The sequence below is a fragment of the Conger conger genome, chromosome 18 (genome assembly GCF_963514075.1).
Source record: "Conger conger chromosome 18, fConCon1.1, whole genome shotgun sequence".
NCBI lineage: Eukaryota > Metazoa > Chordata > Actinopteri > Anguilliformes > Congridae > Conger > Conger conger.
In genome coordinates, this window is record NC_083777.1 from 21,458,990 (window position 1) to 21,472,867 (window position 13,878).

Here is a 13,878-nt window from a genome sequence, read left to right on the forward strand (position 1 = left end):
GGTGTTAAGGCCCGTTTCCTGTGTATGGACGGGCCCCAGAGGTCTGCTACTGAAGCCAGACTATGTCCCTTCTGCTCCTGAATAACTATATTGTGCAGCCATTTTAGTCATAATCATTATGGCATCACCACATTTTGTATCACCATTGTTGTTCCAAATGTGACTAGGGCTTAATATATGAATTTTCTATCATTGTACATAATCACATACATAAACTCTCCGTGATACGTATTCATTAAAGTGTTGAAAGTTGTAAGTATAATACTGTTGCATTCACTACAGCTTTTCAATTTTCCAAAGTAGATTTGCTAATGGCTCAGTGATGGGCCTAAAACTAGCTACAAGTGCACAATCGCACACCACGCATGGCAGTGGCACACACCAACTCCTGTTGGTTTATTAAGGACAAGTAATTTGTCTATGGCCTGGAGCTTGTGTATAATTCAATATGTCTACAGTATGTTACCATACATTAACATCCTGAGAGGTTTATTATCAGGTCAGTCAGTCAAGCTACAAAATAAACCGATGGTAGTTGGGTATATTCTACACACATTTCATTAGATAAAAATGTAGGAAAAATTTTCAGTGGTTCACTGAGTCCTTGAAAGAGGACAAAACACTCCAAGCGAGGTAGGTAGGCTTATATAGCAAGTGGGGCCATAGCTACTGCTTGACCTTAGCTTAGGTATGTCTGTGTTGTAAGATAATTTTTATCCTACGGACATGAATTAGGTGTGAATGTTATGTGACCCCACGCTAATGGCTTATCGTCTGACATTGATAATTTACACCCTGAAAGAAAAGCAGCAGAGTCACAGCAATCTTTGAAGACAACCAGAAAAATGCAGCCAATCAGTATCAAGTGCAAGGTGAACTATCCAGTGACTTGCCTTGCCTCCCACTGATCTTAGCTGGTACATAAGCAACAAGGCTTCTTCCAATGATGTTCTGTTCCTAGCGTCTAGGTTAATTAGCTAACTACCTTGCACTACTGGATAGAGAACTGAGCTGACAGGAGAATTCAAAATATTCAGCTCTTTGATGTGATATTACTCCTAATTTTAGGCTTAGCAGAGAGTCTCCTTCATGGCTCCTTCTCACTGACCAGGGCAGACAACATGGCTGGGGACACACACTTAAAGCCATGGCCTTCGGCTTCTGGTGCTCCGGGGGGGGCCCTGTTGAATGTGTCACAGGGTGTTCTAAATGTCCCGCTCAGCAGTTGGTCTGGACTCCCACAGAGTAGCTGATGAAATTCAACGTCTACGATGGACCAAAGTGTCCACAGTTTTTATGATGTGTGACAAGGGCTGGTGACCTTTCATTCCTCCATTAGAGTACACATTACCAGCTCTCTGCCCATTGGCTAACTGTAACAATGAAGTTGTGCTGTCTATGGACTTTGGTTTGTTGAGAAGGCCGAATAGTGGGACTCGCCAGTAATTACAAGGCCCATTAAATCCTCTTTTAAATCCCCGTGTTATGGGTTTTCGCTAAAGGGAGGGACTCTTTCATCTCCACCGAGGAATTTGACTAAAGGATATTCTTTAAAATACATAGCCGTGTCCCCCTTTCTTCCTGCCATATTTAGTGCTATATGTTTCAAATATACAGTAGTTTAGGCAGGCACTCTTTTGTAATATATATTCAAATGGTACAGTGATTAATATTTAGCACAATATATGATTGGTACCAACATGGAGGTCATCTCTGAAAATTCCACACGGCATGGTGGAGACAACTGCTAATATTGTAGTGGCATTGGCCATTCCTCTTAAAGCCTAAATAAAACATGTCTGACATAATTTCCCTTAGTACTGAAGATCAGTTGAGAGTGGAATCCAGCCCCTATCAGATGAAGACAGGGGCTGTGGCTTTTCATATGAAGGGTTCCATTTGACCTTTTTGACCTTCAGGACTCAAGCTCCTGTACCATTCTCACATTAAAGAGAAGATTTGTGTGTACTGACATTCAAGCAGCATGCATACATTGAGGAAAAAGATAAGAAAATGTAAACCAATTACATACAATTTCCACAGTTCACATCCCAGCATTTTGAATTCATTTCAGCATTTCATATTGCTGGTATTTTGCCAGACCAGTCATTTCTTAATTTGAGGCATGGAAGAGGCCTCTATTTACATAATGTGCTGTGAAACATATTGGTCACAAAGTGTTAAATGGAAGATGTTAAGAAACATACACACTTAAAATACAAACATTCGATAAATGTTAAATGTATACACACATATCACAAGAGCGTATTTAATAACACGTTAACTTGATATGATGACTAAAAATGCGAGCAGCTCTGTTTTTGTTTCAACTAACAATTGACCTTTATACTAAAATCCTTTATATTATTGATTGTCCTGCAATGTCTAATTTTACAGTTACCACCAGTTACACCCCTGGTAATCCTTTCCCCCCCCCCACTCTACAAATGACTTTACTTAGTGTATCTCATGAAGTGGATTTAAGTAACCATACCGCAGATCATAGACCATAGTTTATAGACCCATGTTTTTACTTCTAAATTATGAGCATGTAAAGGGGGCAGTTCACTGGTGCACGCGCAGATCTGCAGGGACGCGGACTGCACCGATTCAATATCAGACTATAGATCTCCAAGTGTCCTTTTTGGAAGACTGCCTAGACATAGATTTTTTTTTAAATATGCAGAATGCTCATTTTTGGTGATGCTATCCAAAAAATTTGAAAGGGAATTTGTCCAGTATTTTAAGCGCACCAGCCACACCTACAATAATCTGTATCCAGTCAAAAAACAGAAACTCTTTTCAGTGAGAAAACAAGCTTCCAGTTTCACTGTTTTAGCTTCTGTAACATTGTTTTAGTAATATTTCCAGTAATTCTGACGTTTGGAAGACAAACCCCGAAGGGTTACCTGTCAGAAGATACCAGATGTATGTCTGTAGTGAAACAGGTTCAAGAACCGTAACCATTTTATTTTGGATATGTCATTTTCAAGCTTGTGTCAAGAAAAGGGGTGATACTTAAGGGGTTAAAGGATATCAATGAGCTTCCTATTCTCCCCAAAAAATTAAAAGTATAAAATAGATACAAAATATTTTCTTTGTTTTTATTCAAACTATAAATACAGTCATTAATAGGAAAAATAAAACCGTTTATACATTTTAAACAGTTTGTCAGAATCATGCAGAATTGTACAGTAAAACACATGAATTGACATATATTTAAGTGCCACTTCTGGTAAACTATTGACAATAGCTACAGTAATGTACTGTGATTGTTAATGTTACGTTTCATAAAAGTGAAACAATCAACGCTGAGCTGCCATTCTTAGAACAAAAAAATGGCGCAAATTAATTCAAATGAATCTATGCATCATAATCGGATTCGGGAAGCGTTGTTTGAAATGACTCAGCGTTGCTGACATGTGTTCAGTCTCCGAGTAGCCTTGCTGGTATTATGTCCCTTGAATGCACGGCAAGTCAGACCATCTCCGCAATTACAACGTTGGAATATCTCCATTCCATTAGAGCCTTTGCGCTTGTGCTTGCTGCAGACCTGCCCGTCGGTTAAAACGGGCTTGCAAATTCTGGACCAAAAATGCCGAGCACAGCAAAGCCCTTCTGCGCAATCAGAGGATCTCAAGCAGCTCTCACCCTCTTGACCTGCGCGATAAAAATCAATGACACAATTAGATTTGAACAATGCTAAAGATTTAACACAACGTATTTAACTCTAATTAAATATTTACATACTTATTTGAACATTAATTTATTTTACTGTGAGACGTTTAGTCTAGGATATGCACCTTTGAGCGGCTGCGCCCCTCCCGGGTGAGTTCGTTTAACTGTTCGCTCCAGTGTGCGGTTAACTCCAGTGCGCTGGTTGGCACCATCGTAACTGGGCAAGCACCTCCCTGAAAGACAGTAGAAGCACGGTGAACACGTGTGTGCGTCGGCTGTGTGTAGGCATATCAGGTATAATACAAATCAGATACAGCTCCATCATGCTGTATAGATGTTGCTTCTTTAAAAATACTTGCTCACCGGTGACGCACTGATTGCCTGAACAGCACATTGCGTCTCGAGAACAGCGCTTCTTTTGTTTCCTGCACTTGAGGCACGCACGTCTAGAGTCGTTGCAGAATTCACCAGCCCTGCATTCCTCGTCTTTCGAACAATTCGGCGTCTGAATAAGAGAAAGCTGTGCGTAAGACACATAGACCGTGCGTATACGTGTGCACCTGTGCGCGGGTAGCCTGCCCTTTTAAGCCGTAAAGACCAGTAACTTTGACATTGGCCAAAATACACTGGGGGGTGCGTACCTGCAAGCTCTCAATCGCGACGTTCTGGCTACCACCGTCAGAAGGTAAAAGGTCCGTGCTCGTCGCTTGGCTTGGATTGGTAACTCCATCGGGAAGGTTCTTTATGGCGTTTGAGTTTAGCCCAATGGGACCATCGTAAGAAGCCTCGATGCAGGCACACAGTGCAAAACACGCCACCACAAATACAGGCGCTGACACCAAAAACATAGCCTATTTACTCTATGAGTTGAATGCTGAATAAAAATACAGTTCCTATGAGAACTTAAAAGCCTTTGGTAGTCCTTTGTATAACTCAACTGGATGGAGACTCCTGGAAAGCTTCTCTTAAGATCAAGCTTTTCGGCTGTTAGACTTATACATGTGGAGTTTTTTTTTGCTTTCCCACCCCTTCTCGCGTATAACAGAGGCGGAGACGTAATGTCAAAGAGCTTCATTGGGCAGTCAACCATATACAAGGAAAATCTAATCTCTGGGTTTCACAATAATAATGTTTGTATATAATTACCGGACTGGCTCCGTGTAGTTACACCGACCACGCATAGACTCGGTGACTTTGCTTTAACTGGTATTTAAAGGATATTATTTAAACCACTCAAGCTGGTAGGCGACCTATTACCAGGCTTAAGACATTTGCCTTTCTTTCAACACTGATGTTAAATATTGTGTTTCTGTCAGCCTCCACCTTGTTGTTTCATAAACTTCTACCAAAGTAATTTATAGCCAAGCAACTGTCAACAAGCTGGTAGCCTCAACATTAAATTAATTGAATACATTGCTGCTTATAGAGTGGTTTTTCGTGTACATTCTTTTCTAAAAATAATGTATAATATACACCTACACAAATCTGTGTTGAAATGCCTTACTATACTAAGTGATGGTATGTTCAGTTAAATGAACACTGAGGTAAATTTGCTTTCTTTTCCTTTTTAGTGATATTTAAAATGTGTATTCCTGAGACTAGCAGTAGGCTAATATTATCCACTTTTGTAAGTGGTTCTGGATAATAATGTCTACTAAATTATTGTTATTGTAATATTCCCGTTGCCGCTATGCTGAAAGATGAATGACTGGCAGTCTGTGACTGTCACATTAGACTAACCTTAGCCCATATTGTTAAATAGTCTGTATCTTCTTTCCCAGCTGTTCAGTCCTGTTTTGTAATGAATCAAACATAAGTTAAATCTTCTGACTACAAAAGAGGCCATTGTCAGGTCTTGGTGTAAAAATTAACTTATATTCAGTTTCATATCCTCAAGCTATTTTTAAAAGTAAATTAGGTGTTACCTTTCTTTATTGTATTAACATCATGAGTGTAATAGCCACTGTAATTAGTGAATGCGTAGTAAGAACAGAAACAAGCTTGAGAATCACTAAAACACACAAACGTAGAGTGTGACGCACCAGAGATCCATCCAAGTAAATTGCCTTACTTATGTTTAGAATCCCCTTAAAATAGATGGGAAGATTTATGTGAAAGTGCTTTCTGTGATATGTTTTGAGGGCACAGATGCAGTTTGTGGTAGGACAGCACTGGAGCAGTTTTGGAGGAGGTTTCTCTGAACATGTTTTCATACTTTAAGGACAGCGTTTCAATTCATGAGCCACTTTTAGTGTCCTATGTTCGTGACTTGTTGGTGACTAATTTCTTCTCACTCAAATTGAGTATTTTTCACCTCTAGCCTGTTGGTAACTTGGTGATCTGAAACAAATGCATTTGTTTTTCAATTTGGCAGGGTCATGTTTCACTACAATTTCAGACAAGCTCTTGGTAATTGGTTTTGATCTGGAGAAGAAAAATGACAAAAGTAACATGTCTTTATTTTAGCTTTATAAAGTTTACAGCAGGCACTCTTTAAGTTAAACTGCAGTGATAATGCTTGACAGAAAGGAACATACAGTAGCATACTGTGCAAAGAAAAGGGTTCTGCAACATCGACTGCAATGGAGCAAAAACAAGTAAACAGTGACAGAAGGTCCATTAAAATAGGGGAAAGGGAAGCAGCACTGTGTACAGGTTCTTACATGAAGGTAGTTTTAAATGTATACTGGACAGCTTTTCTTCTGTTCAATTTCAACCCTTGCTTCCTCAGTCCACAGACCCCGTGTGTGTAGAATTGTGTGAAATCTGACCTATTTTCAGTTGTTTCAATGGCCAAAGAGCCTATAATGTTATAACTGCTTGAAAGCAGCCCTCGAAAAAGACACAACTCAAAGTTAATGTCAAAATGCATTGCGGGTAGTTTTGAATAGACAGGCCCAAGTCCCAGGTTGCACAGGCTATTGAAATATACAATATAGTTTCCTTCCCTCCTGGTTCCAGAAGGCCAGTAACAATATTTCAGCAATTGATGTGAAACAGAAACGATTCTCTCACCCCCCACTGAACACATTACAGAATGAGCTTTCACATGAGCGTGAGGGCCATAGGTCCTTCCCTCCTGTCTTGTGAAGTGTGGGGGTTTATCCTTCTGGTAATTCTGATGTTTTCTGTTGGAGGCAGTGCGAGGGGAAGCCGACCGTTTCATCCAGAGCCTATTGACGCTGCATAATGTCAACTGCGTACTTTAAGCTGATGGGAAAATGGATAAGTGCGGTCTTTTTTTATTGTGCCTGTCTGATGCCATTACTCGTGCCGTTTCGATTGGGCTTTCCGGGAGTAACTTTGGCTCAGTGCACTGATGGTGCAATGAGAACATATGAGTCTGCAATAATACATTATTCCAACTCTCCCCCCTCCCCTACCATGCTGCAGACTCAGGGGTGCCATCAGGGATTTTAGGCCCCATGAAGAGGGGCCCCTGCACAGTTTTTTAAGGGCCCCTGCCACTCATCCTAACTTTCCCCCTTCATACAGCACCCCTGGCCACAGTAAAGTCATCTACCACATGAAAGTACTAAAAGCAATAGGTTTGCATACCCGTTTAGGGAGAAATGAATCATCTTTAAACATTTGCTTTCAAATGGGCTCATTTCTAGTTCAGTGTCCTTCACGGGGGCCCCTTTCCTGCATTAGCCCCATGCAGGGCTAGCTCTGTTAGGAGTCTCAAATCCACTGTCCGTTCCAACATTCAGGATGGATGTTGTGTTCTCATTAGCTCCTTGATGGAGTTTTCCATGTTTCCCAACAAATTACATTTCAGCCAATAGGTCTGTCCAAACTTCCCCTATTCCAACCTAATAATGTGGTAAACTTATAGCTCATTAACACCTCCATATTGTCATTTCTTCTTCTTTTTTTTTTTACATCAGGATGGCAAAAATCCCATTGAGTTCAATGAGGGAGTTGCCATGGAGCCACCTATTGGAAATACAACCCGCTGCTTACGCAAGTGCTAATACCAACTTCCTGTCAGTACCCCGCTGGTAAATGGCAGTCATACGTGCATTAAACCAAGCAGTCGCTGTAGGAATATGCATTATCCTGCCAATTGAGGGAGTTCTTTGTTTCAACTTAATCAAAACATTTTTTTACACATTTCACAAAAAATCTGACTCTCGTATCTAATCTATATAGTATCTAATGAAGGGGATTTCTGTTTAAATAAAGGGTTCTGTTCAATGTCTCGTCTAACAGTGGTGTACACTGTAAGAAAATGGCTTTGTGTGGAAAGAGCTGTAATAAGGGACAAAGCTGGGGAAAGATGAGGCCTGGATGTGCATGTCATAGGGTCTTCCAGCATATCCCTACCTCATGTTTTGGGATGCAACTGATTTAAGGCACTTGCAATAATGCCAAATAGCCATGGAGAGAGAGCACACTATTTCAAATAAACTTTTATGAAATCATTCAATAAATAAAACCCAAAGACACAATGCCCCACATATTAAATAACACAGCAATATTATGCCCATTAAAAAACAATCATAATATAAAAATGAAGTAAAACAGAATCATTAAACTTTCCCTGTCATCTGTGCCATTTTTTGTTGAAATGACTCAATGAATATAGTATACAGTATATCTAATCTTAAGTGAATGAGCAGCTCTGTAGAATGTGTGTTTGTGTGTGTGTCTCTGTGTGTGTTTGAATATGTATCATATACCGCATATATTCCCTGGTTATGTGTATGCATTTTGTATGTCGCTCTGGATATAACGTAATATAACGTAATGTATATAAACACAAGGGAGATGGACACAGTGAGCCCAGCCATGCCAGTAGGCCAGACTGCAAAAAGATGAGCCTTCTGTCAGTACTGAGGGATCAGAACGTCTGTGTCAGCACTACAGGAGCACAGCACACTGCCACTGCCATCACCTGATACACACTCTAACAGAGCAACAGCGGGACCAGAAAAGGATCGCTCAGAATCCATGCGTGTCAGCGGGAATTATAATAACTACACTTCTGCTCTTCAACACAACTCTAGTTTGTGAAACAAACAGAAAAAGTGCATGTTGTGAATACAGTGTAAAACAGAAATAGTAAAATAAAATAAAATAAAAACAGTATGTTCTGTACAAACTTCCCTTTAGCTCTTTTGCACAAGCATGTGATCATGAACCCTTATGGATGCCTCTGTATCTGTGTAGCATGACTACAACAAATGGGCTGTGTGTATTTCCCAGACCGGCCTCGGATAAAATGAGTTCTTGTGATGGCCTGCCATCTAGTGGTGAAATGGTGAACCTCTGATTGCGTTGCAGTGTTTTCGGTTTTACCTCACATGACCGAGGGTAGCTGTGAATTCAGTGAATCACTAGCACATTTAGAATGCAGTGTTACTCTAACGTAATCTTTCAATATGTTGCCAATACTTTGAACTGTTTTCTTTGTCCTTGTTTAAGCTCAAACACCTGATACTTATGAGTTTCAAGTCATAATTATGAAGCTTTATATTCAGTTAAATTGAATGAAAAATGACTATCTTGACTTGGATATGACTATCGTACCTCCATACAGGAAAGTGTACGTTGACATTCAATACAGACATGGGAGGATAGCTTATATCTTATGTGAAATTCCTTTTTCTGCAGGTAGTCTTGCCAGTGTAGGTCAAGGAACCTGCCTTGTAACTTAAAGCTTGCAGCAAGGTACTTAAACTGCATTGCTTCAGTATAGCGTACTGTATATCCACAGGTAAAAATGGTTACTATGAAAAAAAATCTTTCTGTGGATAAGAGTGTCCGATAAATGCCCATAATGTAATGTAACATGATGTTGCTTCTGTCTTTTCCATTTGCATTCATATTTTAAGTGTCCTTCAAAGTTAAATTTCCAAAAATGGTATTGCACAGGTATATCTGAAGCTCACTCCAAGAAAGCTAAAGATGGTTAAAAAGATATATTTTCTAAGAGTCTTTTAGACCAGTAACTATAGCAAAAGCGGAAGAGTTATGAAAGGACCAGATAGATGGAATCGCTTTCTTTCTACTTTTAGAGATGTGTTCCCTCTACCTTAAAGGTTCATTTAATGTTAAGCCCGGTTTTTCATGAGGTAACTATGGCTCACAAAAGATGAGAAGGGCTCCCATTAAAGCTAAAACCATGTTGATTTCAACCATATGCAGATCTGCTCTATTATGATGAGTGGGGAAGCTGATGGCCACCATTGCTTGGTTTATAATAATTGAAAGTCAAGTTAAATTCTATATCACTTTGAATTAAGAATTTCATTATTGGTGTGCCATATCTTACCAAATAAACCCAAGTAAAAGTCAAGGTCACGCATCTGCAAAAAAATACGGAACTGTAAAATGCACTTTTGAGGGATTTGATCCAATAATTTTATAGAAATCAATCATATAATTGTGCTTTGGTGGATAAAAACTGAACAGATGGGAGTATATGCACAAACATGCGTTATGGCCCCAGTGTCAGTACTGCTGTAGCTGTACTGTACTCAGTCTGCACTGAGTATGGACATTTGTCAGTGCTGCAAGAGCTAAACAGACAGACGACCCCTGGGTCAGTACTGCGGAAGCTGAACACACTGAGTATCCCTGTCTGGTACTGTGGGAGCTGAACACACTGTGTCCCTGTGTCAGTACTGCTGAAACTGAACACACAAAGTATCTCTGTCAGTAAGAAGGAAGCTAAACACACATAGTATCTCTGTGTCAGTGTTAAGGAAGCTAAACACACAGAACCTTCCCATGTCTGTACTGAGGCAGTAACAACTGAACACACAAAGAAAAGCTGAACACAGTGCACATGTGGGTAGTCGTGTTTCAACTGAGATGCAAGAAGAGAAAAGATGGTAATCGGTAAAAAAAGTGAGTCTTGCTTAAGGACAAAGTAAAAAAAAGCTTTGCGTACAGGACTGGCTTCAACACAGGGGAATAAAGGCAAGGTTAGGACACTGCAGGAGCCCTGCTGTTACCGGAACTTTCCGGAAACGGTCCGTAACATTGTGACATCTGTGAGCGGATCAGCAACGGTGAAGGCACCTTGGTGTCCCCGAGCACCACTGACTCTCCCTCCTCTCCTCTCCTCTCTACACAGTCCCTGTACCGTCTGTACAGTCTCTGTACAGTCTCTGTGCAGTCTCTGTGCAGTCTCTGTGCAGTCTCTGTGCAGTCTCTGTGCAGTCTCTGTGCAGTCTCTGTGCAGTCTCTGTGCAGTCTCTGTGCAGTCTCTGTGCAGTCTCTGTGCAGTCTCGCTGCACCGCCCCTTGGTCCGGAAGGCCACGCCCCAGGCCACGCCCCAGGCCACACAGAAGCAGCTGCGGGAGGCGGGGTCTAGAAATCGGCGTCCCATCCCGAGTTGTCATCTGGAGGCGGGTCCTCGCTGTCCTCAGGGAAGCTGTCGAAGTTGCTCGTGTCCGTCGATGAGGTGACCTGCACAGCGGTAAGAAGGTAAATCTCCTCCTTTCAGCGCCACCCGAAAGTGCATCAGCTGACTAATTCTTCAATTGTTGTACCTGAGAATAGACTCATTGTGGCAGCCAGTTATAAATCACATCATTAAAAACCAATAAACAAACACATATAATGGGAATAAAACACTGAGACTAGAAACAAATGAACATATTGAACACATGGAAATAGAAGATGCATGTGATTTCCATAATACTCCAAATACCTAAACATGTTTTTAAAAAAACATAGTGACTGCACTCAGGAACAACAAGTTCCCCATTTCAGCACTGCTCTGGTCAGATTAGTTAAGGTGATTGTGGGTGTTAATAGGGCTAAGTGCCATTTGACAGAGTGAAGATCATTAGAGACTGAAGGTCCTCAGTTAACATCATTAAGTAGTGTACAACATTATGGAGCTACATCATTAGGGAGGGAACATTATTACATCATTAGGCAGGGTGTATACTTACGCTAGGGATGATTGGAGGGGTCAGGGTTCCCTTATGTAACCCATCCCAGTTAAAGCCTTCAAACCACCTAAAGTGCAGAGAAACAACAGAAGAGTAAGCCTGCTCTACCATCATCTTCAACAAACTGCTGAAGTGCTTGAGTTAGCACAATTACACAGGACATCTTGCAAATATGACAATAAAATGCAGAAAAGCCCTTATTAAGTTCCCCAGTGTGAATTTATTCATCTGAGAAAACTTACGAGTGTCAACAGGGAGGTCTCAATTGCCCCGTTTCTGTGGATAATTATTCCAAACGGAGTAATCTGTACTTTCAAACACGCATCTAAAATCTGCCTGCTATTTCATGAGCTCTTATGACAGGCTACCGCCTAAGGGTGCAAAATGTACCTGCACCCCCGAATGCAGCCGCCTGCAGCACACTGTATCAGCCAAGGGTTTTATACAGCTCAGTTAAGGTCAATGAATGAAATATGTCCAATTAACTCTTTTCCAATCTTTATAAAAACAATTGAATGGCCTGATTTACTATAACATATAAAACATTTTCATTTCAGGAAATCATTTGTTGCATAACAAATCAGAATGTCAAAACAGAATGAAGTGTACATTTCCATAAAATACAAAAAGGTGCTTTTGTGGGGGGAAAAATATTTTTATGAACAAGACAGATTTGCTGAAACTATACATTATATCATATTTTGTTTTCCCTGATAGCATGTCATCATTTTTATTAGATATATTTCTGCTGTCAGCTCGAGGGAGCTCAGAGAAGCCTGCACTCTCCTCTCAGTATGTGACGTTACAGTAAGTCTCTGCTATTCTCACCACAGACTACAAGTTAATCTCTCACAGGCATAAATCAGACTTCTCATGTACAGCTTGAGCAAACCGATTACGTGTGTCTGATTGGTTAGGTTAAGGTACATGACTGGGACCCGCAAGGTCGCTGGTTTGATTTCGGGTGTAGTCACAATAAGATCTGCACAGCCGTTGGGCCCTTGAGCAAGGCCCTTAACCCTGCATTGCTACAGGGGAGGATTGTCTCCTGCTTAGTCTAATCAACTGTACGTCGCTCTGGATAAGAGTGTCTGCCAAATGACATTAATGTAATGTAATGTAATGTTAGTGTAGATTCGCTGGTCTCCCTGGGTGATGCTACAACCGACTATTGGCCAGCCTGCAGGGCTGTCGGTTGGCCACAGCTGGCTCTGGCACAGTCTGAACGGGACACACTGAGCCACCCAGCAGCCCCACAGTAATTCTATTACTGTGAAGTTTCTGTTGATCATATCCCTCAACTCTTAATTAATATAACACTTACTTGTGCTTTTGGATGTCTTTGACACCATGTTTCAAGTTCCCCAGTCTTTCAGAAGGATTGTCCCTGGGAAAGGAAACATGCGCCATTGTTAGGTGTGCAGTGAATACACAGTCATGGACCGACGAACCAAGGCCCTCTCATATGAACTCACCTGCAGAGTTTCTTGATTAGATTGCCAGCATTTTTGGCGATCTTCTTTGGAAATTCGATCATGTCGATACCCCTCAGAATGATATTGTACGTCTTCATGGGATCAGGGCCAGAAAATGGTGGGCTGAGAGAGATATAAGGAGAAAGCATTCATCCCAAGGTCAAATTCATCCCACATAGAATTCCCTCTGTAGATTCCTTGGATTTGACCCACGGTATTCCCTCGTGCCTTTGGAGGGCTGGGAGGCAGCTTTTTTTGGTTAAATATTTAAGTTTTTCTATAGATATTTACCTGCCGGTCAGGAGTTCGTACATGAGGATTCCCAGGGACCAGTAGTCTGCGGAGATGTCGTGGCCTTTGTTCAAGATGATCTCAGGAGCCACGTACTCCGGCGTTCCACAGAACGTCCACGTTTTCTTCCCAAATCCTATTTTTTTGGCAAAGCCAAAGTCCACCTGGAGAGAGAGCGAATGAAAGAGAGAGTCTGTGCCCAGAGCCATCCCAATCACTGACTTCAACCTTAAAATCCATATCGTGGTGATAGTTGGTGTACTGCAGTGATTTTTGTTTTTCTTGAAGGGCTACATGGTGAGCACTTTGACCAGTTATTGCAGGTTACACAGTTGACTCACCTCATCTGGTTTCTTGGGTCTGAACAGGTTGTTGATATAAAGGTGAAAGCTAATGCACGGCCCTACAGTTCTCCCAGGGCAAGAGTGAACGGCATTGGCTTACAGGGTCCAGACATGCAGGGGCATCATTGTGAGGGAATAATGTAACTGACAACCTAGGGCCTCAAGGAGGAGGGGGGG

General features: G+C 41.3%; 1 protein-coding gene across 3 annotated transcripts in view; it reads right to left on the reverse strand.

Moving 5' to 3' along the window:
• Positions 1–11,001: 11,001 nt before the first annotated feature.
• Positions 11,002–13,878, reverse strand: part of LOC133118576 (cGMP-dependent protein kinase 1-like) — a 101,905-nt gene continuing 99,028 nt past the window's right edge. For all 3 annotated transcript variants that reach the window (XM_061228684.1, XM_061228683.1, XM_061228682.1), the window contains exons 14-18: positions 13,358–13,521; positions 13,067–13,189; positions 12,916–12,978; positions 11,592–11,658; positions 11,002–11,100 (exon numbers count right to left, since the gene is read on the reverse strand). In XM_061228684.1, the coding sequence (XP_061084668.1) occupies positions 11,002–11,100; positions 11,592–11,658; positions 12,916–12,978; positions 13,067–13,189; positions 13,358–13,521 (516 nt within the window). The remainder of the gene's footprint in view (positions 11,101–11,591; positions 11,659–12,915; positions 12,979–13,066; positions 13,190–13,357; positions 13,522–13,878) is intronic.